General features: G+C 51.0%; 1 protein-coding gene and 1 long non-coding RNA gene across 2 annotated transcripts in view; one reads left to right on the top strand and one right to left on the bottom strand.

Moving 5' to 3' along the window:
- LOC132541449 (uncharacterized) overlaps positions 1–27,995 on the top strand; it is a 226,473-nt gene that overhangs the window by 181,246 nt on the left and 17,232 nt on the right. The gene's annotated exons all lie outside the window — the stretch shown is intronic.
- Positions 9–27,995, bottom strand: CLCNKA (chloride voltage-gated channel Ka). Its single transcript, XM_060202333.1, has 20 exons — positions 27,940–27,995; positions 27,080–27,185; positions 25,155–25,283; positions 22,970–23,098; positions 19,541–19,680; positions 19,195–19,272; positions 19,035–19,113; positions 17,524–17,649; positions 15,064–15,148; positions 14,866–14,967; positions 12,780–12,864; positions 11,679–11,852; positions 8,957–9,026; positions 8,678–8,788; positions 8,215–8,428; positions 3,226–3,359; positions 1,624–1,712; positions 1,401–1,484; positions 952–1,038; positions 9–273 (listed from the first exon to the last, which is right to left on the bottom strand). Exons 2-20 carry the CDS (start codon positions 27,177–27,179, stop codon positions 226–228), a joined length of 2,064 nt encoding a protein of 687 aa, XP_060058316.1. The 5' UTR covers positions 27,180–27,185; positions 27,940–27,995; the 3' UTR covers positions 9–225.

Genomic DNA, 27,995 nt, shown 5'->3' with positions numbered 1-27,995 from the left:
GACACAGAGACAATGATCATCTGTTTTCTTGTTTTCTGAACTAGTCTCAGGGTGGATTTCATCCCTGAAGACGCATAGCACTTGTGCTGGGTGAGCGCTGGGATCTCCTCCGTGCTGAGTTAGAGCTGGGCAGGAGGGGTGGCTGTATTGGGACAGGGGAGACAGACTGGTTCCGCCCAGCCTCACCCTCGGGGACAGGATGCTGCTGCTTCTGGTCAGGCCGGCTCACTTGGGGGCCGGTGGGTTGGCCACATTGGAAATGGCTTTCTTCAGCTAGACAAGAGAAGGAAGGGGGTTGGAGGAAGGATGGAAAGGAGGCTGAAAGCCTGTATTGTTCAACGCCTTCAAGGGAGCAATTCTGGAGGCGGCTGTTAGGGCCAGACTGCTCCCCAGCAAGGTAGCAATAGTTAAGTTCAGTGGCCATTCTGGGCCAAGAAATGGGGCTCATCAGAATCCCATGAGGTCCCTCCAGATTTATATGGGAGTGCGGCCCAGGAGATGGCACAGTGGATAAAGTGTTGACCCCTTAAGCGTGAGACCCCAAGTTCTATCCCCGACACTTCATACCTAGAGTAATGCTCTGATATTATCTCCCTCTCCCTGCCCCTCTCTAGCTAATAAACACATATAAAAAGAATCTTGGGGCCGGGTGGTGACGCACCTGGTTGAGCACATGCTACAATGTGCAAGGACCCAGGTTCAAGTCCTGGGTCCCCACCTTCAGAAGGAAAGCTTCACAAGTGGTGAAGCAGTGCTGCAGGTGTCTGTCTGTCTCTCTTTCTCTCTATCCCACCCTTCCCTCTTGATTTCTGGCTGTCTCTAGCCAATAAATAAATAAAGATAATAACAATTATTTGAAAAATAAAATCTTAAAAAAAAAAAAGGAATCTTGAACCAGAGGGTGACAGTCCTGCCCCACCTCCATGGAGCCCAGCCTCAGAACGCAGATACCTCCACCCAAGACACGAAGCCCACAACTCTGCCCTGGGATGTCACAAGGAGTGACTGAAGGTTCAGCAGCTCAAAGAGGTTGTGTGCCTGGAGGAGGGAGAGAGGGGAACGGTAAAGGACAAGTGGTCCCGTCCCACCCCTCTGGCTTCCATTTTCTCCCTAGCATGGGGACTTGGATCACGGTGGAAGTCCTAGCCAGGGCTGTCTCAGCAGTGCCCACCCCCCGGGCTCAAAACAGGGAAGGGGCCTGCTGGTGGGACAGAGACCAGTGTGGGCCTGCAGTGACCAGCGCCAACACCAGGTGTCACCAGAGTCCATGCCTGGGGCCAGTCCCTCTGCTGCAGGAGAGTGGGGGCTTTCCCAGCACCGAGTGGCAGAAGGCAGAAGGGGGAGCCTGCTTCCCTCCTGGGGTCCTTGCCAAGCCGGACATTCCACTGCTGGCCCAGTACCTGGTGCAGGGAGGTCTCTGGAGACAGATGCAGGGTTACTGGCTCCATGGGGCAGCCCCCAGTCAAGACGTCTCGAAAGTACCGCTGGATGTGGACAGAGTTATGAGGCGTGTGCATGGGGGGGTCTGGTCAGCTCCCCGGCCCCAGGCTGCCTGCTCAGACCACCATGCCCACCAGAGGCCAGCCAGCCCCTCCCCTCCCAACACTCCCCACTAAGACTCACCTGGTGTCCCAGAGCCCGGGGAGGCGACTCAGTCTGTAGTGCGTTTATCAACTGCACCCTCTGCACGGTGCCCACCAGCATCTGGGACTCTGGGCGGGAGGAGAGGGGGGAGAGGAGAGGCACATCGTGAAGAAGGAAGGAACTTCCATTTGCCTAGCACCTGCTATGTGTCAAGAACTTGGCTGGGTATTCTGTGCTGTCCTTTTTCTTTCTTTCTTTCTTTCTTTCTTTCTTTCTTTCTTTCTCTCTCTCTTTCTTTCTTTCTTTCTTAATAGCATCCTGCTGTTCTTTATTTATTTTTATTATTTATTCCCTTTTGTTGCCCTTGTTGTTTTATTGTTGTAGTTATTGTTGATGTTGTTGTTGTTGGATAGGACAGAGAGAAATGGAGAGAGGAGGGGAAGACAGAGAGGAGGAGAGAAAGACAGACACCTGCAGACCTGCTTCACCGCCTGTGAAGCGACTCCCCTGCAGGTGGGGAGCCGGGGGCTCAAACCGGGATCCTTATGCCTGTCCTTGCGCTTTGTGCCACCTGTGCTTAACCTGCTGCACCACTGCCCGATTCCCTTAAACAAATCTTTTTTTTCCCCTTTGTTGTTTTATTGTTGTAGTCATTATTGTTGTTGTTACTGATGCCTTCGTTGTTGGATAGGACAGAGAGAAATGGAGAGAGGAGGGGGAGACAGGGAGAGAGAAAGACAGACACCTGCAGACCTGCTTCACCGCTTGTGAAGCGACTCTCCTGCAGGTGGGGAGCCGGGGGCTTGAACCGAGATCCCTATGCCGGTCCCTGTGCTTTGCGCCACCTGCGCTTAACCGCTGTGCTTCTGCCTGACTCCCCCAAACAAATCTTTTATTAAAGAAAGAGGAGGAAAGGAAGGAAAGAAGGAAGGAAGGAAGGAAGGAAGGAAGGAAGGAAGGAAGGAAGGAAGGAAGGAAAAGAAGGAAGAAAGGAAGGAAAGAAAGAAAAGAAAGGGAGGGTTGGGGAGATAACATAGTGGATATCTAAAATGACTTCCATGCCCGAGGCTCTCATGTCCCAGGTTCAATCTACAGTAGCATCATATGCTAAAACTGAGCAAGGTTCTGGTAAAAACAAAAACAAACAAAAAAAAAAAAAAAAAAAAAGAGGGGCCGGGTGGTGGCACTTCTGGTTAAGCACACGTGTCATCATGTGCAAGGACCCAGGTTGGAGCCCCTGGTCCCTGCCCCCCCACACACACACACAGGGAAAAGCTTCATGAGTGGTGAAGAAAGTCTGCAGGTGTCTCTTTGTCTCTCTCCCTCTCTATCTCTACCTCCCCTCTCAGTTTCTCTCTCTCTCTAACCAACATTAAATAAATAAATAAATAAGAAAAGTCACTCCAGGACAGTGACTGTTATCTGAACGTTACCCATGAGGACACCTGGGCTCAGAGTGGTAAAGGCCGTTTCCAGGGTCACACAGCTGTGCAGCCTGGATTCAGACTGATGTCTGCACGATGGCCCAGTGCCCTGCCCTCCCCCTTCCGGCCTGGCCCTCCGGAGTCCAGGAGTTCAGCAAAGCAAATGCCCTCTCCCCTCTCCTCCCAGTCTCCCCTCCCCTTCCCCCTGCATGGGCACCTGCACTCTCCACCAGCGGGTACTGGGCTGTGTTGGTGGAGGTCACAACCTTGGCCACCTCCTCCAGTGGCATGTCCTTGGCTAGTGCGGTGATGGCTCTGTTCATGAAGTGCTCCACAGTCACGCCCGCAGACCTGGTGGCAGAGGGACGCTGGCAGGAGGTCCAGACCTGGGACCAGGGGAACCTCTGGGGAGGTGGGGAGAGGCACTGCTTCTTCAGTGGGGGCAGAAACAGAAAGATTCCTGGAGTCAGCAGCTCCTAGACCCGCAGGTGGGGAGGACCTGGGGGCCAGACGGTGGTGCGCTTGGTTAAGCACACATGGTACTGAGCACAAGGACCCACGTAAGGATCTGGGTTCAAGCTTCCCACCTGCGGGGGGGGGGGGGGGGAGAGGCGGGGAATGCTACACAAGAGGCAGAGCAAGGCTGTAGGTGTCTCTCTGTCTCTCTCCCTCTCTATCTCCCTCTCCTCTCTGTTTCTCTCTGCCCTACCCAATAAAATAGAAAAGATGGCCTCCAGGAGCAGTGGATTTGTAGTGCCGGCACTGAGCCCCAGCGATAACCCAGGAGACAAAAAAAAAAAAGACCCCCTGGGTTTGTTATCTGGGGCCCTGGAGTCCCAGCCCACTGAACCCTTAACTTTCCCCAGACCGACTCCTTTTCAGTCTTTGTTATTCAGAATTTCCTATGAGAAAAGCTTTATGGCAAAAAGAGGGAGCAAGAGAGACCCGTGCAGCCCTGCTTCACCACTCGCGAAGCCGCCCCCTGAAGGTGGGGACGGGGGGGGGGGGGTTTGACCTGGGTCCTTGTGCCTGTGGTGTGTGCGCTTAGCCAGGTGCGCCACCCACTGCCTCTTCTTCTTCTTCTAGCGTTTGCCCTTCTTCCATAGCCAGTCAACAGCGTCAGGTTGAGCCTGATGTCAAGTTTCGAGACCTCCTTTGAATCTGGAGAGGTGGCAGTCGTTGACTATGTGGGTCATTGTCTGGAGCCGCAGGGGCAGTTCGGGTCATCTCTGGCTCCCCAGCGATGGAACATAGCGGCGCACCGGCCATGGCCTGTTCGATAGCGATTGAGGAGGGCCCGATCATAACATGCTAGGTCAAAGCCGGGTTGACGCTCGCAGGGGTCTGTGATGAGGTGTTTGTTCTTGACCTCAGCTGACTGCCAACTCTGTTTCCAAGAGTCTGGAACAGAGAAGTTCAGTGTAGGTGTAGGGGACCAGATTGGGTGACGAGACGTCAAGCGTTGGACAGGGTGGGCGAAGATATCCGCGTATATTGGCAGGTCCGGTCGAGCGTAGACGTGGGAAATGAACTTAGATGATGCCGCATCCCGACGAATATCTGGCGGGGCGATGTTGCTAAGGACTGGCAGCCTTGGAACCAGGGTGGAACAGATGGTTCCAGAAATTATCCTCATGGAGGAATATAATTTAGAATCGACCAAGTGGACATGGGGGCTACGGAACCATCCTGGGGCACAGTATTCTGCAGTGGAATAGCAGAATGCCAGAGATGATGATTGTAGTGTGGAAGCGCTCGTGCCCCATGAGGAGCTGGCCAATCTTGCAATGATGTGATTCCTCGCGCCCACCTTTGCTGCAGTTTTTATGAGATGTTCGTGAAATGACAGGGTGCGATCGAGAGTAATGCCAAGATAGACTGGCTGGGCTTCATGCCGGATTCTCGTATCGCCAAGCTGCACATTAAGCTCACTCGAGGTCGAGGCATGGTGTAGATGGAAAACAGATGATACCGTTTTTGCAGTGCTAGGGATTAGTCGCCATTTTTTACAGTAATCAGATATCAGAGACATGTCTTTCGTGAGTGTTTCCTCAAGGATGTCAAACTTGGATGCCTGAGTTGCACAGCAGATGTCATCGGCGTAGATGAACTTCCTTGAAGAAGTTTCTGGAAGGTCATTGATGTAAATATTAAATAGCGTAGGAGCCAGAACAGAGCCCTGGGGGAGGCCACTTGAAACAAGTCTCCATCTGCTAGACTTGTCACCCAGATGCACCCAGAATCTTCTGTTTTGGAGAAGAAACGATATAGTGTTGGCCACCCATGGAGGCAGGCATCTTGAGATCTTGACTAGGAGACCACGGTGCCAGACCGTGTCATAGGCTGCTGTGAGATCAACAAAGACAGCACCCGTCTTTAAATTCTTCTGGAATGCATTTTCAATGTAAGTTGAGAGGGCCAGGACTTGTTCGCAGGTAGATCTTCCTGGGCGGAAACCAGCTTGGGCGGGTGATAGGAATTTCTCTGTAAGGTGAGAAATTCATGACAGAAGCAGCCTCTCAAGGAGTTTGTAACACATGGAGAGGAGAGAAATTGGTCTATAGCTGGCGGCCAGTGTTGGGTCTTTCTTTGGTTTCAAAACTGCTATTATCTTCGCACGATGCCAAATTTTGGGCATAGATTCGGATTCCAAGATGTGGGACAGGAATGTAGCGAGCCACTTCTTTGCTGCGGGGCCCAAGTTAAGAATGAGTTCTGGGGTGATGTTATCATAGCCAGCAGCCGTTCCCGGTTTAACCCTCTTCAAAGTGTCTTCCAGTTCACTTTCTCTTTTTTTTTCTTTTCTTTTTTGCCTCCAGGGTTATTGCTGGGGCTCGCTGCCCTACAAATCCACTGCTCCTGGAGGCTATTTATTCCCTTGTGTTGCCCTTGTTGTTTTTTATTGTTGTTGTAGTTATTATTGTTGTTGTTATTGATGTCATCGTTATTGGATAAGACAGAGATGGAGAGAGGAGGGGAAGACAGAGGGGGGAGAGAAAGATAGACACCTGCAGACCTGCTTCACCGCCTGTAAAGCGACTCCCCTGCAGGTGGGGAGCCGGGGGCTCGAACCGAGATCCTTATGCCTATCCTTGCGCTTCGTGCCACGTGCGCTTAACCCACTGCGCTACTGCCTGGCCCCTTTTTTCCTTTTCTAAGATTGATTTTATTTATTTCATGAGCTACAGGAGAGCGGTGAGAAGAGAAACCAGAGCAGCTCTCTAATATATGTGGAGCAGGGGTTGAACTCAGGACCTCGTGTTTGTCAGCCCAGAGCTCTGCCACCGTGCCACTCCCCAGGTCCCCTGCTTCCCCTTCCATCTCACCTCCAACTCCCAGTGTCCCAGTAAGGACAGTGCAGTGAAGAGAGAGGGAAGGAGACTGCCCAGACCTGGTGCTGACTCTGCAGCAAGACACAACACCCGGGCTGGGGAGATAGCATAATGGTTATGCAAAAAAAAGACATTCATGCCTAAGGCACCAAAGGTCCAAGTTTCAAACCCCAGAACCAGCGTAAGTCAGAGTTAAGCAGTGCTCTGAAAACAAACAAACAAATAAAAATGGTACTGGGACTGGGCAGTGATGCACCCTGTAGAACACATAGCACCATGTGTCAGGACCCGGGTTCAAGCCCCTGCAGGGGTGAAGCTTCACAAGTGGTGAAGCAGGGCTATAGGTGTCATTTTCTCTTTATTTCATTTATTATTGGATAGAGACAGAGAAATTGAGAGGGGAGTGCTGGGAAATTGTGCCGATGCAGTCATATCTGCCATGTTGTCCCCTCAGGCTACTAGTTCCCGGGAGAGTTGGGACATTCTGGGAGTGCCTGTTCAGCCATGTTGTGCCCTTAGGGCATTGTCTATATCCCCACGATATCCGGAGTGCTCCTCCCCCCTCCCATTCTCACGAGAGTTATTATCCTATCCTGGAGTGCTATGGTTACTCCTTCCCCTTCCCATTCTCACGAGAGTTATTATCCTATCCTGGAGTGCTATGGTTATTCCTCCCCCTTCCCATTCTCATGAGAGTTATCATCCCATCCTGGAGTGCTATGGTTACTCCTCCCCCTTCCCATTCTCGCGAAAGCTGCTCCTATAAAAGCCCTTCTTCCGCACCTCTCTCTCTTGCCAGCGCTTCACTCCGGTGTTCAGACGCAGGAAAGGTTACTGCGTGAGGCGGCCATTTTCGCTACCTCCACGTGGCCCCACCTGCCTCTCTAGCACCCAACTCTGAGGTGCCAGCGCAAATAAAGATTTGTGTTTCCTCTTCGCTCCGGACCCCCTCTCTCTTCTCCGCGGCCTGCGCACAACATCTGGCTCAACAACAGGGGAGGAGGGGATAGAGAGGGAGAGACACCTGCAGCTCTACTTCACCACTAATGAAGTCTCCCCCCTGCAGGTGGGGACCGGGGACTTGAACCCAGGTGCGCCACCACCTGACACCATGAAGAATAATCCCTGGGGCACAGGTGGTGGTGCACCTAGTTAAATGCACACAGTAAAGTGCTCAAGGACCCAGGTTCAAGCCCCCGGTCCCCACCTGCAAGGAGGAAGCTTCATGAGTGGTGAAGCAGGGCTGCAGGTGTCTCTCTGTCTTTCTCCCTTTTTACCTCCCTCTCCTCTCTCAATTTATCTGTCTCCATCCAATAATAAATAAAAATATATTAAATAATAATAATAAAATCCCTCTCTCTCTCTTTTAATATCTCTATTTATTAGATAGTCAGAAATTGAGAGGGAAGGGAGAAGTAGAAAGGAGAGAGACAGAGAGACACCTGCAGCCCTGCTTCACCACTTGAGAAGCTTGCCCCCTGCAGGAGGGGACCTGGGGCTTGAACCTGGGACTTTGAAGCCTCAGGTATATGAGTCTTTTTGCATAAGCACTATGCTATCTATCTCCACCCCCCCAACCCCCTTTCCCTCTTGATTTCTAGTTGCCTCTAAGCAATAAATATATATAAGTGGTCCGGGAGGTGGCGCAGTGACAGAGCTTTGGACTCTCAAGCATGAGGTCCTGCATTCGATCCCCGGCAGCACACGTGCCAGTGTGATGTCTGGTTCTTCTTTTTCTCTCCTCCTGTCTTTCTCACAAATAAATATAATAAAAAGCCCAGTGCATTAGAGGTGTGCGGGGGACCTCCACTCTCCAGCCACCCAGGACCCCATCTCTCCCTTCCTTCAGCCAGCCCGAGGCAGGCACCACTCACTTGAGGCTGCGGCCCCGTATCCTCGGGAGGTATGGCAGCTTTTTCACGATGATGGTGCCGTCATAGAAGGAGGGCTGGCAGCTCTGGGCGATGGCATTGGCCGCCAGCACGGCCATCAGCACAGGCAGCGCATGCACGATCTGGCCGGTCAGCTCGAAGGCCAGCAGCGCGGTGGAGATGGTGTGCGTCACGGCCCCAGAGAAGGCGGCCGCCCCTGAGAGCAAGACCGGTGTGGCGAAGGCCGTGGCCAGGCCAGAAGCCCGAAGCCCCCCAACCACCCGGACTGAGGAAGGGGTGAGGGGTCAAGGGGGACACAGGGTGAATGAGAACAGGGAGGACCAGAGGACGGGGTGCAGGGAAAGGGGGCTCGCTCAGTGGGGGTGTCTGTGGCCATCTCAACCAGCAGGTCCAGCCCAGCCCCCCGGGGATGGGGACAAGGGGGCAGGGCGAAGCAGCTGCTCACCTGCCAAGGCGTAACCCCCAGGCATGATGGGGTTGATGACGCCTCCGGCCAAGATACCCTCTGGAAAGGCAACAGAGAGGGCCTCCCCCAAGAGGCGCCCTATGGCAGCACCTGGCCACAGACTTGGGGTGAGGAGGGGCTGCTGACCTCGATCCTGCAGCCTGCCCCCCAGCCCAGAGGCTCAATCTCAGTGCCAAGGGACAGTGAGGGTGGAGCCAGAAGCCCAGCCCTATGCGGACACCCCCAAGCTCTCAGCACCAGCCCCCAGCCAGCACTCACCGTAGATGAATATGGGCATGAAGTAGCCGGCGGGCATAGGGATGGTGGTAGCCAGAATCAGCATCCAGAACTGTGGGCGGCGGGGAGCCGAGGGCCAGGGGTTAGAGAGGGCTGGGCAGAGGACAGGTGGGAGTTTCCCAGAAGACACCAGTTCATGCCCGTCCCTGGGGTCTCACGCTTGTCCCTTACTGCTGGAGGAGCCTTGCCCTGCAAGGTGCCTAGTGGTGCATGGCACCATGCCAGGGCCTCTCCTCTATTCCCACAGCCTCCCCTCAGAGGTAAGCACAGAACTTACTCCTTATTTATATATTTGCCTTTTTGGCTTTTTATCTGCACCAGTCCATTATTTCTGGCAAATCCTTCCCCTTTTATTTAAGACTTATTTATAGGACAGAGGTAGACAGCATAGTGGTTATGTTAGGAGATTCTCATGCCTGGGGTCAGGTGGTGGCACGTCTGGTTAAGCACACATATTACAGTGCTCAAGGACCCACGTTCAAGTCCCCAGTCCCTTCCTGCAGGGGAAAAGTTTCATGAGCGGTAAAGCAGGGCTGCAGGTGTCTCTCTGCCTCTCTATTCCCCCCTCCCCTCTCAATTTCTCTCTGTGTCTATCCAATAATAAGTAAAAAATATTTTAAACATTTATTTGTTTATTTATTCCTTTTTGTTGCCCTTGTTGTTTTATTGTTGTAGTTATTATTATTGTTGTTATTGATGTCATCATCACTGTTGGACAGGACAGAGAGAAATGGAGAGTGGAGGGGAAGACAGAGAGAGGGAGAGAAAGACAGACACCTGCAGACCTGCTTCATCGTCTGTGAAGCAACTCCCCTGCAGGTGGGGAGCCGGGGCCTCAAACCAGGACCCTTATGCCAGTCCTTGTGCTTCGCACCATGTGTGCTTAACCAGCTGCACTAAGCCCGACTCTTGTAAAAAAAATTCTTTTAAAAAAAGAGACTCCTAGCATATCGCACCAAAGTGAAAGACTCTGGGGTGGGTGGGTGGGGAGAATACAGGTCCATGAAGGATGATAAATGACATAGTGGGGGTTGTATTGTTATATGGGAAACTGGGGAATGTTATGCATGTACAAACTATTGTATTTACTATTGAATGTAAAACATTAATTCCCCAATAAAGAAATAAATTTAAAAAAAAAAAAGAGAGAGAGAGACTCCCATGCCTGAGGCTCCAAAGTCCCAAATTCAAATCTCCCACGCCACCATAAGTCAGAGCTGATCAGAGCTGTGGTAAAAAAAACAAACACAAACAAGCAAGCAGCAGCATACATATGAGAGTGGGACCAAGAGCCCTGTCCTCTGGCACATGTAATACCAGGGGTCAGGCTCAGGACCTGGTGCTTGAGGGCCCGGCACTTCATCCACTGTGCTGCCTGCTGGATCGCTCTCGTAGACTTTCTCTTTCTTTTTTAAAATTTTATTTATTTACTTATTATTGGATAGAGACAGAAATTGAGAGGGGAGGGGGAGATAGAGGGAGAGAGACAGAGAGACACCTGCAGCCCTGCTTCACCACTCATGAAGCCTCCCCCAGCAGGGGCTTGAACCCGGCTCCTTGCACACTGTAGTGTGTGCGCTTAACCAGGTGTGCCACCACCTGCCCCCCCTTCTTTTCTTTTTCAGATAAATGAATGACAGAAAAAAAGAGACACCCAAGCACTGCTTGTGAAACCGCCCCCCCCCTTTTGTGTGGTGATCCATGTGATGGCCAGAAACTAGAACCCGGGTCCTTGTGCATGAGAAGGTGTGCCCTCTACCAGATGAGGTATCTCTTGGCCTTCCCTAGTCCATTTTTATTATTATTTTTTAATATTTACTTATTTTCCCTTTTGCTGCCCTTGTTGTGATTATTGATGGCGTTGTTGTTGGATAGGACAGAGAGAAATGGAGAGAGGAGGGGAAGACAAAGAAGGGGAGCGAAAGACAGACACCTGCAGACCTGCTTCACCGCCTGTGAAGCAACTCCCCTGCAGGTGGGGAAACCTAGTCCATTTTAAAGATGAAGAAAACCAGGTTAGGTGGGATAGACAGCATAATGGTTCTGCAAAGAGACTCTCATGCCTGAGGCTCCAAGGTCCCAGGTTTAGTCTCCAGCACCACCATAAACCAGAGCTGAGCAGGGCTCTTGTCTATCTCTCTTTTTATTATCTTTATCTATTTGATAGACAGCCAGAAATTGAGATGAAGGGGGAGATAGAAAGGGAGAGAGACAGAGAGACACCTGCAGCCCTGCTTCACCATTCATGAAGCTTTCCTCCTGCAGGTGGGGACCGGGGCTTGAACCTGGGTCCTTGCACATTGTAGCATGTGTGTTCAACCAGATGTGCCACCACCTGGCTCCATGGTCTTTCTCTATGTCTTTGTCTCTGTATCACTCTCATGAAAATAAAATATTGTTGGAGAATGAAGAAACCAGAAAGGCAGGCTTGATCCTCTGCATATGGTCAGAGCAGTGCTCCAATCTCTCCCTCTCTCTCTCTCTCTCTCTCTCTCTCTCTCTCTCCATAAACAGGGTAAGTAAAGATGAGGAAACCAAGGCTCAGAGAGCAGGAGTGCTTTGCCTAGGGCCACACAGCAGGCAGCATGAAGTGAGAGTCCAGACCCTTAGCTACACGATACAAGAAGGCAGCCCACACCCCGGTCGAGGCCGGTCTGGGCTCTGTGTACAAGCCCCCCCCCGGGGGGGGGAGCAGGGAACCCACCTTCATAAGCAAGAAGAAGGCGAGGGTCCCAAAGATGGTGAATCTTGGGTGGTACCATTCGAACCACAGGTTCTGGGGGTCGGGCTCCGAAGGCCAGGGTGGGGACACGTTGCGGGTCGTCAGGGCCCAGGAGTTATTGTCAAACAGTGTGAGCAGGTGCTCCCTCATGGACAGCTAGAGCGGGGGAAGGAGGAGGAGGCCCAGTGCAAAGGGGCAGGGCAGCCGCTGCGCAGCCCCCTCCCTCCTCAGAACCCCTTCTCCCGCTGGCTGGGAAGGACCCCAGCCTCCTGGGCATCTCTCCTGTGAAAAAAGCCCCCCAACAAGTGAGAACTATACCAAAATGAGATAAAGAGAGGTATCAGAAGAGCTGTGGTTGGGGTGGGTGGGTGGGTGGGGAAAATACAGGTCCATGAAAGATGATGAATGACATAGTGGGGGTTGTATTGTTAAATGGGAATCTGGGGAATGTTATGCATGTACAAACTATTGTATTTACTGTTGAATGTAAAACATCAATTCCCCAATAAAGAAATAAATTATTTAAAAAATAAATAAATAAAAATTAAAAAAAAATTATTAAAAAAAAAGAAGAGCTGTGGTTTTTTTTTTTCCTTTTTTTTAAGTTCTTTTTTTCTTTTTTTATATTTATTTATTTTCCCTTTTGTTGCCTTTGTTTTTTTTTGTTGTTGTTGTTGTAGTTGTAGTTATTATTGTTGTTATTGATGTTATCCTTGCTAGATAGGACAGAGAGAAATGGAGAGAGGAGGGGAAGACAGAGAGGGGGAGAGAAAGACAGACACCTGCAGACCTGCTTCACCGCCTGTGAAGTGACTCCCCTGCAGGTGGGGAGCCGGGGGCTCGAACCGGGATCCTTACGCTGGTGCTTGCACTTTGCGCCACGTACGCTTAACCCGCTGTGCTACCGCCCGACTCCCAAGAGTTGTGATTTCTGTGCAGAGAGCAGGAACACTCTACTGTATTCATCCTGTGTGTATTTGTGAGTGAGTGAGGGTGCTGGAAGTTCAGCGAGGAGCTGAGGGCTAAGAGAGCAGTAAACACACAGGAACCCCCGCCCCCGTTTCCCAGACCAGCCCCACTCACCCGAGAAGCCAGGAATCGACCCACGCCAGGGGGGTAGGTGATGGAGGCCAGGACCAGAGCGGCCAGAGCAGAATACAGAGGCTTGCTGTGGGGTGGGGCAGGGCGGGGTGGTGGTAAGCTCCAGTGTCGGCCCTCCTCTCCCTGCACCCATGGAGAGGGAGCCAGGAGGGGCCAGGTGGTGGTGCACCTGATTGAGCGCACATGTTACAATATGTGAAGGACCTAGGTTTGAGGCCCCGGTCCCCACCTTCAGGGGGAAAGCTTTGTGAATGGTGAAACAGACCTGCAGGTGTCTCTCTGTCTCTTTCCCTCTCTATCTCCCCCTCACTCTCATTTTCTGGCTGTCTCTATCCAATAAATAAAGAATTGAGTGGTCCGGGAGGTGGCGCAGTGATAAAGCTTTGGACTCTCAAGCATGAGGTCCCGAGTTCGATCCCTGACAGCACATGTGCCAGAGTGATGTCTGGTTCTTTCTCCTGCTATCTTTCGCATAAATAAATAAAATCTTTTAAAAAATATTTTTAAATATAGAATTGAGAATGAGAGAACCAGGAAACAGCAGACACCTCCCACTCCCGGGGGGCTGGCTCAAAGAAAGGACTTGGAGAAGGAAGGCTGGGGGAATGGTGGAAACAGAGGAATGGGGCTAGGCCGGGGGGGACAGCCCCCCAACTTAATGGCTCCTGAAATAGTGGAAATTTTGGAACAGAGCCCAGCCAGGCCACCCCGAGGGGCCATAGCATCACTGGCCTACAGCAGAGGGCAGCTGACTTTGAAAGATCAGTGTGTGTGTGTGTGTGTGTGTGTGTGTGTGTGTCTGTCTGTCTGAGGAAAGTAGGGGTTGAGAGGGGCAGGCAGGGTCTGGGGAGGTGAACTCAAGGGTGAGGGTTGGCGGTCCAGTAACTTGGAGGGCGGGGAGTGGAGTGGAGGCCAATGACTGTCAGACCTGGAAAGAGAGAAGGGAACTAACTGGGTGCTCCATAAGTGGGGTGTGGTGTGAGAAAGGTCTGGGGAGCTCAACAGGACAGGGGTTCAATAAAAGGATGGCACTGGGGGGGGTTGGCATCGCTGCACCTGGTTAAGTGCATATATCACCATGAGCAAGGACCCGGGTTCGAGTCTCTGCTCCCTGAAGGGGAGGATGCTTCCCAAAGCAGTGAAGCAGGTCTGCAGGTGTCAGTCTTTCTCTCCCCCTCTCTATCTCCCCCTCCTCTCTCCATTTCTCTCTGTCCTGTCAAGTAAAATAGAAAGGAATAAACAAAAATAAAAGGGAAAAACGGTTGCCTGGAGCGGTGGATTCGTAGTGCAGACCTCGATCCCAAGTGATAACTTTGAAGGCAAAATAATAATAATAATGAGAAGGAGAAGTAATAATTAACAAGTTAAACGATGTGGTCTGGGAGGTGGCGCAGTGATAACGCTTTGGACTCTCAAGCATGAGGTCCAGAGTTCGATCCCTGGCCAGAGTGATGTCTGGTTCTTTCTCTCTCCTCCTGTCTTTCTCGTAAATAAATAAAATCTTGAAAAAAAAATGAAAGGATATCACTCTTGCAGTCTAGTGGTGGCAAGGTGGATAAAAGGTTGGGTGGGGGTAGATAGCATAATGGTTATACTATGAGACTCTCATGCTTAAGGCTCAAAAGTCTCAGGTTCAATCCCCAGCACCACCATTAACTGGAGCTGAACAGTGCTCTGGTAAAAAACAAAAACAAAAAACAGGGGTCCAGGTGGTGTTGCACCTGGTTGAGCACACATGTTACAGTGCACAAGGACCCAGGTTCAAGCCCCCGGTCCCCACTTGCGAGGTTAAGCTTCACGAGTGGTGAAGCAGGGCTGCAGGTGTCTCTCTGTCGATCTTCCTCTCTGTGCCCCCTTCCCTCTTGATCTTTAGCTATTTCTATTCAATAAATTAAGATAGTAACAAAACAAAGCAAACAAACAAATAAAAACAAAAAAAGACGTGGTCTTGAGTTTGGTCCGTGACACCACATGTGCCACAGTGATGTTCTGGTATAAACATATACCATGTAAGTCGTGGGCTCAGGAGGCTGAGGGTGGTGTCCCCTGGTCCCAGCCCATAGCCCACCTGGTAGCCAAAAGTTTGGAGGTGACTGGGTTGGTCTTGACGAAGCCAAGGAATGTTCTCTGACAGAAGAGGTAGGCACAGCTCATGACACCACAGATGGCCCTGTGGGGTGGGGGAGTGAGTACAGAGCCCCTCCCAAGGGCAGCCATCAAGGCCCCGGACACATCACCAGCTGGGCTCCTGAGGGGCCCCACTCACCCCAGTGCCACAAAAAAGAAGATTTCTGGCAGGTCAAACGGGACATCCACTGGGAAGCTGGTCTTGAAGAGAGAGGTGATGGTTTCTGGAGGAGGAGAATTGGGGGCATGAGGGGCTATTCTCACACCCCACTCAGACCTAAGTCCCACGATGAACGGGTAGGGGTGAGGGGGTGCAGGGCAAGGGGGTGCCAGGTTCTGTCCCCAGGCCCAGCACCTCTTTCCTGATACCCAAGACCCCCATGGCTCAGCCCTTTCTACCCTCAGGGCCCCAAATCCCTTACACCTACCACAGCCCAGCTCCCTTCCCTGCTCCTCTGAAGGAGGCGGGGAAAGGAATAGGAAGAAGGGAAAGAAAGGAGAGGTGGCCCAGGAGGTGAAGCAGGAGATAGCGTGTCAGACTCATGCGTGTGTGTGTGTGTGTGTGTGTGTGTGTGTGTGTACATATGGGACTCTGAATTCAATACCCAGCATAGCATGCACCAAATTGTGCCCACCCTTTTAAAAAATATTTATTTATTTGTTCCCTTTTGTTGCCTTTGTTGTTTTTTTATTGCTGTAGTTCCCTTTTTTTTTTTTTTTAAAAGAGAGATACAGAGAGAAACACACACACGCCAGAACACTGTTCAGTTCTGGCTTGTGGAGGTGCTGGGGATTGGACCTGGGCCCTCAGAGCCTCAGGCATAAGAATTTTTTACATAACCACTATGCTGTCTCCCCAGCCCTCCCTCTCTTGTAATACTCAGACGGGGTGGAGGTATCAGCATAATGGTTATGCAGAGGCTTCAAAGTCCCAGGTTCAATCCCTACCTCTATCATAGTATACATTAATAAGAGAAAAAGAAAGAGGGGGGAGGAGGACTAGGGCATCACTCCAACACAAGTGACACCAGCGATCAAACTCAGGGCCTTGTACCGATGTGAGCCTTACTCCTGGCCACAGAAAATCTTTCTTTTTAAATATTTATTTATTTCCCCTTTTGTTGCCCTTGTTGTTTTATTGTTGTAGTTATTATTGTTGTTGTTATTGATGTCGTCGTCGTTGTTAGATAGGACAGAGAGAAAAGGAGAGAGGAGGGGAAGACCGAGAGGTCTGTGAAGCGACTCCCCTGCAGGTGGGGAGCTGGGGGCTTGAACCAGTATCCTTACGCCGGTCCTTGCACTTTGCGTCACCTGCGATTAATCCACTGCACTACCGCCCGACTCCTCAGAAAATCTTTTAAAAATTTCTTTCTTTCTTTCTTTTTTTTTTATTTTTTAAATTATTTATTTATTCCCTTTTGTTGCCCTTGTTGTTTTATTGTTGTAGTTATTATTGATGTTGTTGTTGTTGGATAGGACAGAGAGAAATCGAGAGGAGGGGAAGACAGAGAGGGGGAGAGAAAGACAGACATCTGCAGACCAGCTTCACCGCCTGTGAAGGGACTCCCCTACAGGTGCGGAGCCGGGGGCTTGAACCGGGATCCTTACGCCGGTCCTTGAGCTTTGCGCCACGTGCGCTTAACCCGCTGCGCTACCGCCCGACTCCCTTCTTTCTTTCTTTATTATTGGATAGAGACAGAGAGAAATTGAAAATGGAGGGGGAGACGAGAGAGACAGAGAGACCTGTAGCCCTGCTTCAACACGCATGAAGCTTTCCTCCTGCAGGTGGGGACCAGGGGTTTCAACCTGGGTTTTGTGCATTGTATTGTGTGTGCTTAACCAGGTGCACCACTGCCTGGCCCCCAGAAAATCTTTTATTTTTTTAATTATTAAAACAGAGAAGGAGCCAGGCGGTGGTACACCAGGTTGAGTGCACAAGGACTCGGGCTCAAGCCCCTGCTTCCCATCTTCAGGAGGGAAGCTTCCTGAATGGTGAAGCAGAGCTGCAGGTGTCTCTGTCTCTCCCTTCCCTCTGATTTCTCTCTGTCTTATCAAATTAAATACGTATTTTTAAAACCCTGAAAATAATTTTTTTAAAGAGACGTGGCAAGAGTAGATAGCATGATGATTATGCAAACAGACTCTTGTGCCTGAGGCTTTGAAGTCCCAGGTTCAATCCCCAGCACCACCATAAGCCAGAACTGAGCAGTGCTCTGGTAAAAAAAAAAAAAAAAAAAAGGAAAAAAGAGATGGGAAGGAAGTCGGCATAAGGATCCCGGTTCGAGCCCCTGGCTCCCCACCTGCAGGGGAGTCACTTCACAGGCGGTGAAGCAGGTCTGCAGGTGTCTGTCTTTCTCTCCCCCTCTCTGTCTTCCCCTCCTCTCTCCATTTCTCTCTGTCCTATCCAACAACAATAACATCAATAATAACTATAATAACAGTAAAAAACACGGCAACAAAAGGGAAAATAAATAAACGTAAAAAAACTTTTAAAAAAGAGAGAAAGAGAGAGAGAGATGGGAAGAGGCAGATGAGGATGGAGAGTGTCTATCCCAAGACTTTAGTGGGGTCTGGGCTGGGGGGTCCCAGGAGAACTCACCCTGCTCGCTGTTGAAGACAGCCAGGAGGCGGAACATGAAGGCCCCACAGGTGGCCGCGAAGAAGCCCCTCCAGTAGTCCCAGACGGTGAAGTGAGAAGACATGACCTCGATGCTGAACAGGACGCCTGGGGCGACACAGAGCTAGAGTGCCCCCACCCCAGCACACACACCTCGCCTGCCCCAGTGCCCGCACTTCACACAAAGTCGACCATGCTCTTTGCTGTTACAGTCGCTGTTCGGATTTTATTGTTTAGTTTATTATTTTATTTTGCCAAAGCACTGCTCAGCTCGGGTTTATGGCAGGTGCTGGGGATTGAACTCGGGACTTGGAATCTCAGGCATGAAAGTCATTGACAGTAACCACTCTGCTGTCTTCCCAGCCTCGTTAGTCCTGAGCTGAATGAGGAAGGCAGGGCAGTAGCTCCCGTGGGAACAGGGGACCCACTGCCGATGGAACAGGCTGTAGGCGCCCTTCTGGGTCACTGGCCTGCTCAGAGCAGCCCTTGGCTGGGCACTGCTATGACCCCCATTTACACATGAGAGAATCAAGAGAGATGAACTCGCTGGTCCAGGCCACACAAAGGGAGCTGTACGGGGGCTGGGCTGTAGCGCAGTGGGTTAAGCGCAGGTGGCACAAAGCGCAAAGACCGGCATAAGGGTACCAGTTCGAGCCCCTGGGTCCCCACCTGCAGGGGAGTCGCTTCACAGACGGTGAAGCAGGTCTGCAGGTGTCTATCTGTCTCTCCCCCTGTTTTCCCCTCCTCTCTCCATTTCTCTCTGTCCTATCCAACAACGACGACATCAATAACAACAACAGTAATAACTGCAACAATAAAAAAAAAACAAGGGTAACAAAAGGGAATAAATATTTTTTAAAATTTTTTTAAAAAGGTTGGATTCTTAAGAATGAATTCATGGGTGAGAGTAGATAGCTTAATGGTTATACAAAAAGACTCTCATGCTTATGGCTCAAAAGTCTCAGGTTCAGTCTCCAGCACCACCATAAACCAGGGTTAAGGTTGCACAAAGCGCAAGGATGGGTGTAAAAACCAGGTGGCACAAAGCGCAAGGACTGACCTAAGAATCCCAGTTCAAGTCCCCGCCCTCCCTACCTGCAGGGGAGTCGCTTCACAGGTGGTGAAGCAGATCTGCAGGTGTCTGTCTTTCTCTCCCCCTCTCTGTCTTCCCCTCCTCTCTCCATTTCTCTCTGTCCTATCCAGCAACAACGACATCAATAACAATAACAACAACAATAAACAACAAAGGCAACAAAAGGGGGGAAAAATGGCCTCCAGGAGCAGTGGATTCATGGTGCAGGCACTAAGCCCCAGCAATAACTCTGGAGGCAAAAAAAAAAAAAGGGGGGGGGGCTGGACTTCACACCCAAGTCTGTTTCCTGAAGGGACCCCCCCCACATCCACCCCATCCCCCTTTGGAGCGCTCAACCAGGGACTGGGGGAGACTGGGGGGGACCCCAGGATACAGGGGGAAGCTCGAGGGAGGGGCTCACCGCTGAAGGGGGCTGCGAAAACCGTGGCCACACCCACCGCCGCAGCTGCCACCAGCATCTGGTTCTGTAGAATCTTGTTCTGGGAGATCCGGGTACAGGGCTCAGTCACACGCCTTCCTGTTCTACCTGCCCAGCTCCACCTGGGACCTGAACCCCTTACCTCGGATTCCCCGATGACCTTGGTGCGCAGGCGGCCCAGGTAGGCAGCGATCATCACACACAGGTGCACGAAGGGGCCCTGCCAAGGGGAGCGTGTGTGCGCCCTGCTCCTTGGCTCTTGGGGCTCAGAATTGGGGTTATCTAAAGACAGTATGGTGACAACCCCCACCCCCACCGCGGCCTCCTCCCCCATCTCCACAGCTCCAGGCCACACCCTGGGAGTCCTGCCTGCTTCTTCCCCAGGATGAACCCCCCCAAAAGACAGGGGTTCATCTGAGTCCTTGTTGACCCAGCGTGAGTGCGGTGGTGGGAGCTCAGGGTGGGGTGGGGTGCTCTCCTCTGCTTACCACTTTGCCCAGGAAGATGGTACTGCCGCAGGCCAGGGTGCAGGTGAGGCCCACCACCTTGGCCCCAAAGTTCTTGACATCCAGGTAGTCCTCCAAGACCACCCCTGACAAGATGGTCTTCAGCTCAGGGATTCCAGAACCTTCAGGAGTGGTGGAGAGTGAGTATGGGAGAGAAGATCTAGAGAAAATTCTCAGCGTGTGAGCTGGGGAGATGGTATTTTGGGTAACACAACAGACAGACTCTCATGGCTGAGGCTCTGAGATTCCAGGTTCAATCAAAGGCACTATTATAAACCAAAAAAGAAAAAAGAAAGCCAGGTGGGAGCAGGGGTAGGTAGCATAATGGTTATGCAAAGAGACTCTCATGCCTGAGGCTACAAGGTCCCAGGTTCAGTCCCCTGCACCACTGTCAGCCAGAGCTTAACTGTGCACTGGTTTCAGAGCAGGAGATGCCAATGCAATGAGAGACTTTTTTTTTTTTTAAGGCATGTAACTGGTGCCTGTGAAATCTGCATTTCCTGACATTCATAATGGCCCATTAACCACTGGACACGAACAGAGAGTTAATAATCAGGCCCTCTTGTTCACAGCATGTTGAACAATGCAAATGCTTTAAATGAATTATTTCATCTAATCTGAACAATGACTCTTTGAGATTGATAGGGACATCCTGGCAATACAAGAACATCCTAAACGTCAGCCTCCCTCCTACAGGGAACCTGGATACTCCCTTCAAATAGCAAACCCTCTTCAATTATATTGTTTTCTATAACTATTCACTGAGCCCCATGTATAGACCAGAACAAGACATATATTGGGGACCCTCAGGGGCTGAGTCCATAGCTTCCATGTAAAGATTGAGTGATACTTCCTCAATTTAGAAGAAGAAGGTAGAAGAGGAGAAGGAGGAGAAGAAGAGGCAGCTGCTCTGTGATTGGGGGAAGGGCAGAGCTGCCCCTCTCATTAGATGTTAAATGTGTCACAATCCATGTCCTTTGAAAATAGAGTTGGGGAAAGAGGTTTCATAAAATTGCAGGGGACATTGGAACAGAACTCTAAAGTGCAAGAGGGATTTTTTCCAACAGAGAAGTTTAGGGAGGACATTCCAGTGATTGAATGCAGGTACCTAAATTCTGGGTTTTTTTTGTAGCATGGAGAAAAGTGGGTGGATAGGGCATGGGCAGGAGGGGAGGGACACAATTGATGAGGCTGATGGATGAAGACCTTGTTTGCTAAAGGGTGTGGGTCAGGGCTGATGAAATAGCTCACTTGGATAGTGTGCTGCTTTGCCATGTGTGTGACTGGTCTGCATTGTATTCAAGGAAGTTTTAGTGCTGTGGTCTTTATCTTTCCTTGCCAGGCTACCTTTGTGGCCAGGAGAGAGAGACGACCAGGGACTCATGGCTGAGTGGTACGCAGTTCAGTCTTTATTCATGTGGAACGCAGCACAATCTAAGCTATCTCTAATCACAATCCTGTCCTTATATCTCCTGAGGCGGAAGTGTCAGGTCCGAAGAGGATGTAGTAGGGTAGGGGGTGGGGAGAAGGAAAAAGTGTGCAAAACAGTGAGGATTAAACCAATGCCCTGGAGGCAGGGTGGTGCTTAGTTAACAGTGGTTATGTAAATAGAATACAGAGTTAAGCAGGGGGGATTAAACCAATGAAACAGAAGGGGTCTTAGAAGCAGAATTTAAAAGTATACCAACATTTCCTTCCTTTCTTTCTTCAGACAGAAGAATTGAGAGGGAAGGGGATGATAGAGAGGGAGAGAGACAGAGAGACACCTGCAGCCCTGCTTCATCTCTTGTGAAAATTCCTCCCTGTAGGTGGGAACTGGGGGGCTTGGGGTCCTTGCACATTCTAACATGTGCACTCAACAGGGTGCACCACCACCCAGCTCCTTCACTATTTTTCTCTCTAAAAAAAGCATTAATGATAATAATATTTTAAAAACAAAACAAAGAGTCTGGGTCCAACCAGAAAAAAAAAAAAAAACTGTGCACTGGTAATAAATAAAATAAAATAATAAATAAATAAATAAAAAAGAAAACCATACATATGCTGCAAATATATATCATGATTCTTCTGCCAAATATAAGCCAGGTGGTGGCACATCTGGTTAAGTACACACATTACAGTGCACATACTAAGGTGAACAGCTGATATTTCAATAATTAAAAGCTTTTGGGGAGTCAGGCAGTAGCGCAGTGGGTTAAACACACGTGGTGCAAAGCACAAGGACCAGCATAATGATCCCGGTTCCAGCCCCCAGCTCCCCACCTGCAGGGGAGTCACTTCACCAGCAGTGAAGCAGGTCTGCAGGTGTCTGTCTTTCCCTCCCCCTCTCTGTCTTCCCCTCCTCTCCATTTCTCTCTGTCCTATCTAACAACGACATCAATAACAAAATAATAACTACAACAACAATGAAAAACAACAAGGGCAACAAAAGGGAAAATAAATAAATAATAAAAAATAATTTTAAAAAGCTTTTGAAGTATACAAGCACCCATGGCTCACCGTAGATTAATAAATTTATGTTGGAGGGGCCAGATGATGGTGCACCTGGTTAAGTGCACACATTACAGTGCAGAAGGATGTGAGTTCAAGCCCCTGTTCCCTTCCTGCAGGGGGAAAGTTTCATGAGTGGTGAAGCTGTCTTCACCATAGGTGTCTCTCTGTCTGTCTCCTTCTCTATCTCTCCTCCCCCTCTCAATTTCTCTCTGTCTCTATAGAATATTTATTAATTATTATTTTTTTTTTACCAGAGCACTGACCAGCTCTGGCTTACGGTGGTGCAGGGGATTGAACCTGGGACTTCAAAGCCTCAGGCATGACAGTTTGTTTGCATAATCATTATGCTATCTACCCCTGCCCCAATAATAAATAATTTTTAAAAGATTAAAAACAAATACATATCATATATCTTACTTGCTTTACTGCTCAGCTCTGGCTTATGGTGGTGCTAGGAATTGAACTTGAGACTTTGGAGCCTCGGACTTCAATGTCTTTTTACAGAGCCATTATGTTATCTACCCCAGCTCAGTAAAAACATTCTCAACACGACCCCACTTGGAGGTAGAACACACATGACACACATCCGAAGCCCACTACACCCCACTTTCTCCTGGTTTGTAAACTCCACTTGCAGATGAGGAAACTGAGTGACCACAGTGGTGGCGGTGGCGGGGTGGCCCGGGATAGGACCAGGCCACCCCAGAATGTCCGCCTGTTGGTCTGGGGGAGCTGTGGCCTCCAGGAGCCCCTGCAGCACCCCAGTGCTCTTGTCCTGGCCCCGGCAGGGCTCCTTGGTGTGAGATGGCACTGTCATCCCCTGCCTCCCCCACAGAAACCTGAGGGAGATGAAAGGTTTTGGCCAGCGGACGCTGCAGTGTAGGGCACGTGCACATGGGCAAAGAGGGCTGGGCTCACCTCCGGAGAAAGGCGTGATGCTCTGGGAGAAGCCCGAGGAGAAGGACACGAGTGCCATGGGGTACACCGTCCACGAGAGATAGCGAAGCAGGTGACCTTCCCCGATCTCCCGGTACAGCCACTTGTGCGCTGGGAACAGGCCGGCAGTCAAGGACGTCCCAGAAGGCTTTGCAGCCCCCGGGTGCCCACTGACCCAACAGGAGATGGAGGCTTGGGGAGGGGAGGCTCAGGGGCACGCCATGAGTGACAGGTCCCCAGGAGGCAAGCAGGAGTGGGACCCAAATGTCCCACATTCGCCACTCCCTAGCTGAGTGACTCTGAGAAAGGATTTAACCTCTCTGAGCCTGTGTCCCTGTTTGTTTGTCCAGAGGGAGAGTGACAGCCCCTGGCTCATGGGGTCACCCTGAATGATGTGGAGGGCATAGTAGGCCCTCATGACAACCCCAAAGAAGCTGGCCTTTCCTGCTCTATTTCCCCCTCCTCCAGGGAGCCCTCAGGGTGGAGAGGGCCTGCCTCTTCTTCTTCTAGGTCCTGCTGAAGCATAGGTAAAGGTCTGTTCCCCTGGAGTTACAGAGCTGAGGGCGAGGAGGACGCGGTGGGGCAGGAGCAGGGTGCAGTGGGCTTGGAGCACTGAAGAGAAACACTCCGCGGAACACTGGGATCTCTCTCGGCCACAGTGCAGGTGAGGAAACTCAGGGCCCAGACGGGGATGAGCCTGCCCAGTATCTCACGGCAAATCAAGAGCAAATCCAGGACCAGAGAGACAGGTTTCAAGTTCAACCCCCAGCACCACCAGAAGTCAGCACCAAGCAATGCTCTGGTATAAGATAAAAAGTGGCCAGGAGGTGGTGCAGTGGATAAAGCACGGGCCTCTCCATTGTGAGGTCCTGAGTTCAATCCCCAGCAGCACATGTACCAGAGTGATGTCTGGTTCCTTCTCTCTCTCTCTCTCTCCTCCTATCTTCTGAATGAATGAATGAATAAAACCTTTTTAAAAAGACATCTTAAGAAATAAAATTAAAAGAAAGAGGAGATGGGGATGGAGGAGGAAGAAGTATGCAAAAAAAAAAAAAAATAGAATGACCAAAGTCCACTGGGAGTGGGTTTGTAATGTAGGCACTGAGTCCCAGTGACAACTCTGGTGTCAAAAAGAAAAAAAGGCGGGGAGGGGAGTTGGGCAGTAGCGCAGCGGTTAAGCACATGTGGTGCAAAGCACAAGGACCAGCGGAAGGATCCTCCTTTGAGCCCCCGGCAGGGGAGTCGCTTCACAGGTGGTGAAGCAGGTCTGCAGGTGTCTGTCTTTCTCTCCCCCTCTCTGTCTTCCTCTCCACTCTCCATTTCTCTCTGTCCTGTCCAACAACAAGGACATCAACAATAACAATAATAACCACAACAAGGATAAAAACAACAAGGGCAACAAAAATAGAAAAAATAGTCTCCAGGAGCAGTGGATTCGTGGTGCAGGCACCGAGCCCCAGCAATAACCCTGGAGGTGAAAAGGAAAAAAAGGGGGAACCTGGTGGTGGCACACCCGGTTGAGTGCACAAGCTACAATTCACAAGGACCCAGGTTCAAGCCCCCAGTTCCCACCTGAAGAGGGGTAGCTTCACTAGCAGTGAAGCAATGCTGAGGTCTCCCTCTCTCTCTCTCTCTCTCTCTCTCTCTCGCTCTCTCCTCCCCTTCCCCTTCTCCTTCAGTCTCAATTTCTGTCTCTCTCTCTCTCTATATATATATATATATAAAAAAAAGAGAGAAAGAAGAGTAAAAAGTTATTTCTTTGTACAAGAAGCTCATAGTATGGAAAACATTTCATTAAGAAAAAAGTCAGGGGGCAGGGGCAGGCAGGCAGTGGTGCACCTAGTTAAGCGCTCACATTACAGTGTGCAAGGATCCAGGTTCAAGCCCCTAGTCCCCACCTGCAGGGGGAAAGCTTCACGAGTGGTGAAGCAGGGCTGCAGGTGTCTCTCTGTCTCTCTATCTCCTTCTCCCTTCTCAATTTCTTTCTGTCTCTTAACATAAATAAAATACATATATAAAAGAAAAAGTCGGGACAGCCCAGCCTCACCCCCATCCAAACCACCGCCCCACCCCCATCCCGCTGCACCTGGTGGCCCAGCTGGCATCCCAGAAGAACGTGCCCCGAAGCCCTGGCTCAGAGCCGCCATGGGTGCCCGGGTGGGGTTACCTCCGACCACGCGTCCGACGATGAAGCTCATGGTATAGCTGATCAGTGCCATGAGCACGCCGAGGGCCATCAGGAAGTACCAGTCTTCACCCACTTGGAATAACTTCTGCTTCAGCCACTCCAGCCTGCCTGGGGAGGAGCAAGAGGTCACAGCTAGGCTGGGGTGGTGCTGGGGCAGGTGATGAAGCCCACAGTGGCATGTGGGGGGGGGTGCCTTATGTGAGTGCCAGGGCAGGCTTTGTGTGGTGAGTGAAGGTGGCAGCATGGTGGGGTGCCAAGCCTAATGCCCCACCCTCCTGGCCTCTGCTCCTATTAGAGCATTTATGGAGGAGAAAGAGAGAATAGAAGGGGGTCGGGCAGAGCACTGCTCAGAGAGTGTGAGAGTCTAGCAAGGCTGGAGGCTGCTCGGTGTCAAGTCAGAGAACACCCACTGGACCCCCAGCCAGGCCCCTGGCCCTTGGGTGCAAGTGTCACCGGAAGCTGCCCTCATGGGCCATGGGCACCAGCTCTGGGGCTACTCGGAGCCTTTCTCTGAGGTCCCTGCCCTTTCTGAGGCAGATGCCAAGTCCCTGAGTACCCAGCCACCTGCTTGGCACTGACTAGGCTGGGCCTTGCTCGCCTCATGCCCCTCACTGGCACAGGTGGGTGAGGGGAGAGGATGGGTGCAGTCCCAAACAGCCAGAGGGTCCCGGGGCGATGAGGCCCGGTGTGAGAGTTCAGGACTTGTATGCCTGAGACCCAAGTTCAGTCCCCAGCACCACATATGCCAGAGTAGAGAGGTACTCTGGTCATAAAAACAAGTAAGTAAGGGTTTGGGTGGTGCTGCTCCCAGTAAAACACATATGTTACTGTGTACAAGAACCCAAGTTCAAGACCCCGGTCCCCACCTGCAGGGTGGGAGGTTTCACAAGCCGTGAAGCAGGAATGCAGGTGTCTTTTGCCCTCCTTCTCTTTTTTAAATGTTTTAAAAATATTTTAAATTAAAATATTTTAAATTAAAAAATATTTTAAATTATCTTTATTGATTAGCTAGAGATAGAAATTGAGAGGGTAGGGGGAGATAGAGAGGGAGAGAGAAGGGGAGACATCTGCAGCCCTGCTTCACCACTCATGAAAATTTTCCACTGTAGGTGGGGACCAGGGGCTTGAACCTGGGTCCTTGTACACTGTAATATGTGCGCTCAACCAGGTGCGCCACCGCCTGGCCCCTCTCCCTCCCTATTTCCCCCTTCCATATCTACTGTCTCTACCCAGTAAATGAATAAATAAAACATTTTAAAAGGAAAAACATTTAAAAATAAGTAATCTTTAAAGATTTATTTATTTACGAAAGAAACAGACAGAAAGAGAACCAGAGCATCATTCATTGCCAGGGATCAAACTCAGGGCCCCATGATTGAAGGCCCAACATTTACCCACGGCACCACCCCCTGGGTCACAGTAATTGGTATTTTTAAATTTTATTTATTTTCCCTTTTGTTGCCCTTTTATTTTTATTGTTGTTGTTATTGATGCCGTCATTGTTGGATAGGACAGAGAGAAATGGAGAGAGGAGGGGAAGACAGAGAGGGGGAGAGAAAGATAGACATCTGCAGACCTGCTTCACCACCTGTGAAGCGACTCCCCTGCAGGTGGGGATCCTTCCGCTGGTCCTTGCGCTTTTGCGCCATGTACCCTTAACCCCTGCGCTACCGCCCGACTCCCTAGTAAATGGTAGTTTTAAGGCCTAGGGCAGATGCCTGCACATCTGGTTTATAGGCAGATGGACACACACAGGCCTCTTTCCTCTTTTGCTACCCCGGTGACTCTGGGCAGTGATATTCCAAGGTAGACGGCAGAACAAGGGCAGCTGGAGGAAGTGGGGACCCAGGTTGGGTGGGGTCCTGGGCACTCTGAGTGGGCCAGGGGTCGAGAAGCCGACTTACCTCGGATGCCCCTGCGCATGCGCGGACACGGACCCCAAAGCTCGGGAAGAGTCACGGGGTGCCCTGAGGAGCCTTCACGAAGCCCTACCAGCTCCTCCATCAGGTCCTGGGGGGCGGGGGGACAGACAGAGGGACCCAGGGGACTTGCTCCAATAAGAGAAGGAGCCCCTCTCCTCACAAAACAGCTCTCACTTGGTTAGTGTGTTGCTTTGCCCTGTGCAGGACCCAGGTTCAAGCCCGGCCCCCCAAGCACTGAAGGAAGCTCCAGTGTTGTGGTCTCTCTCACGCTCCCTTTCTGCCTTTCTGTCTCTAGCGTAAGTAAATGAATCAGTAAATAGATAGGACTGGAGAGATGGCATAATGGTTATTCAAACAGACTTTCTTTCTCTCTGCACTGCTCAGCTCTGGCTTATGGTGGTGCAGGGGACTGAACCTAGGACCTTACAGCCTCAGGCATGAGAGTCTCTTTGCATAACCATGATGCTATCTACCCCCACGCCCATGAAAGGACATTCATGCTCTAAGCACCAAAGGGCCCTGGTTTAACCCCCAGCACCACCATAAACCAGAGCTGGGTATTGCTCTAGTAAAATAAATCGATATATTTGATTAAGATGGGCCGTCAAGCCTCAGAACCCCTTCCCCTTCTGTGGCCACCACACCTACCCACCACTGAGCCCCGTCCCTACCATGTGACTCCAGCCTCACAGCTAAGAAGACCCCAGGCCCAGAAGGAAAGTCAGTGAGGGCTGGAATCCAGTGCCAGCTCCATGTCCCCTCCCTTCTCTGGCCTCGCCTATCCTGGTTCTGGAAGATTCCACCCAAATCCAGGTCTCACTCCATATCCGGCAGCCCCTCACCTCTGTGGATCTGCCCAGCAGCAGCCCTGCCAGCAGCCAGCCCTCCGCAAACAGCA

This window comes from Erinaceus europaeus, chromosome 11, assembly GCF_950295315.1.
Source record: "Erinaceus europaeus chromosome 11, mEriEur2.1, whole genome shotgun sequence".
NCBI lineage: Eukaryota > Metazoa > Chordata > Mammalia > Eulipotyphla > Erinaceidae > Erinaceus > Erinaceus europaeus.
Note: the sequence above shows the minus strand (reverse complement) of the source record. Positions and strands in the feature narration are given on the sequence as shown.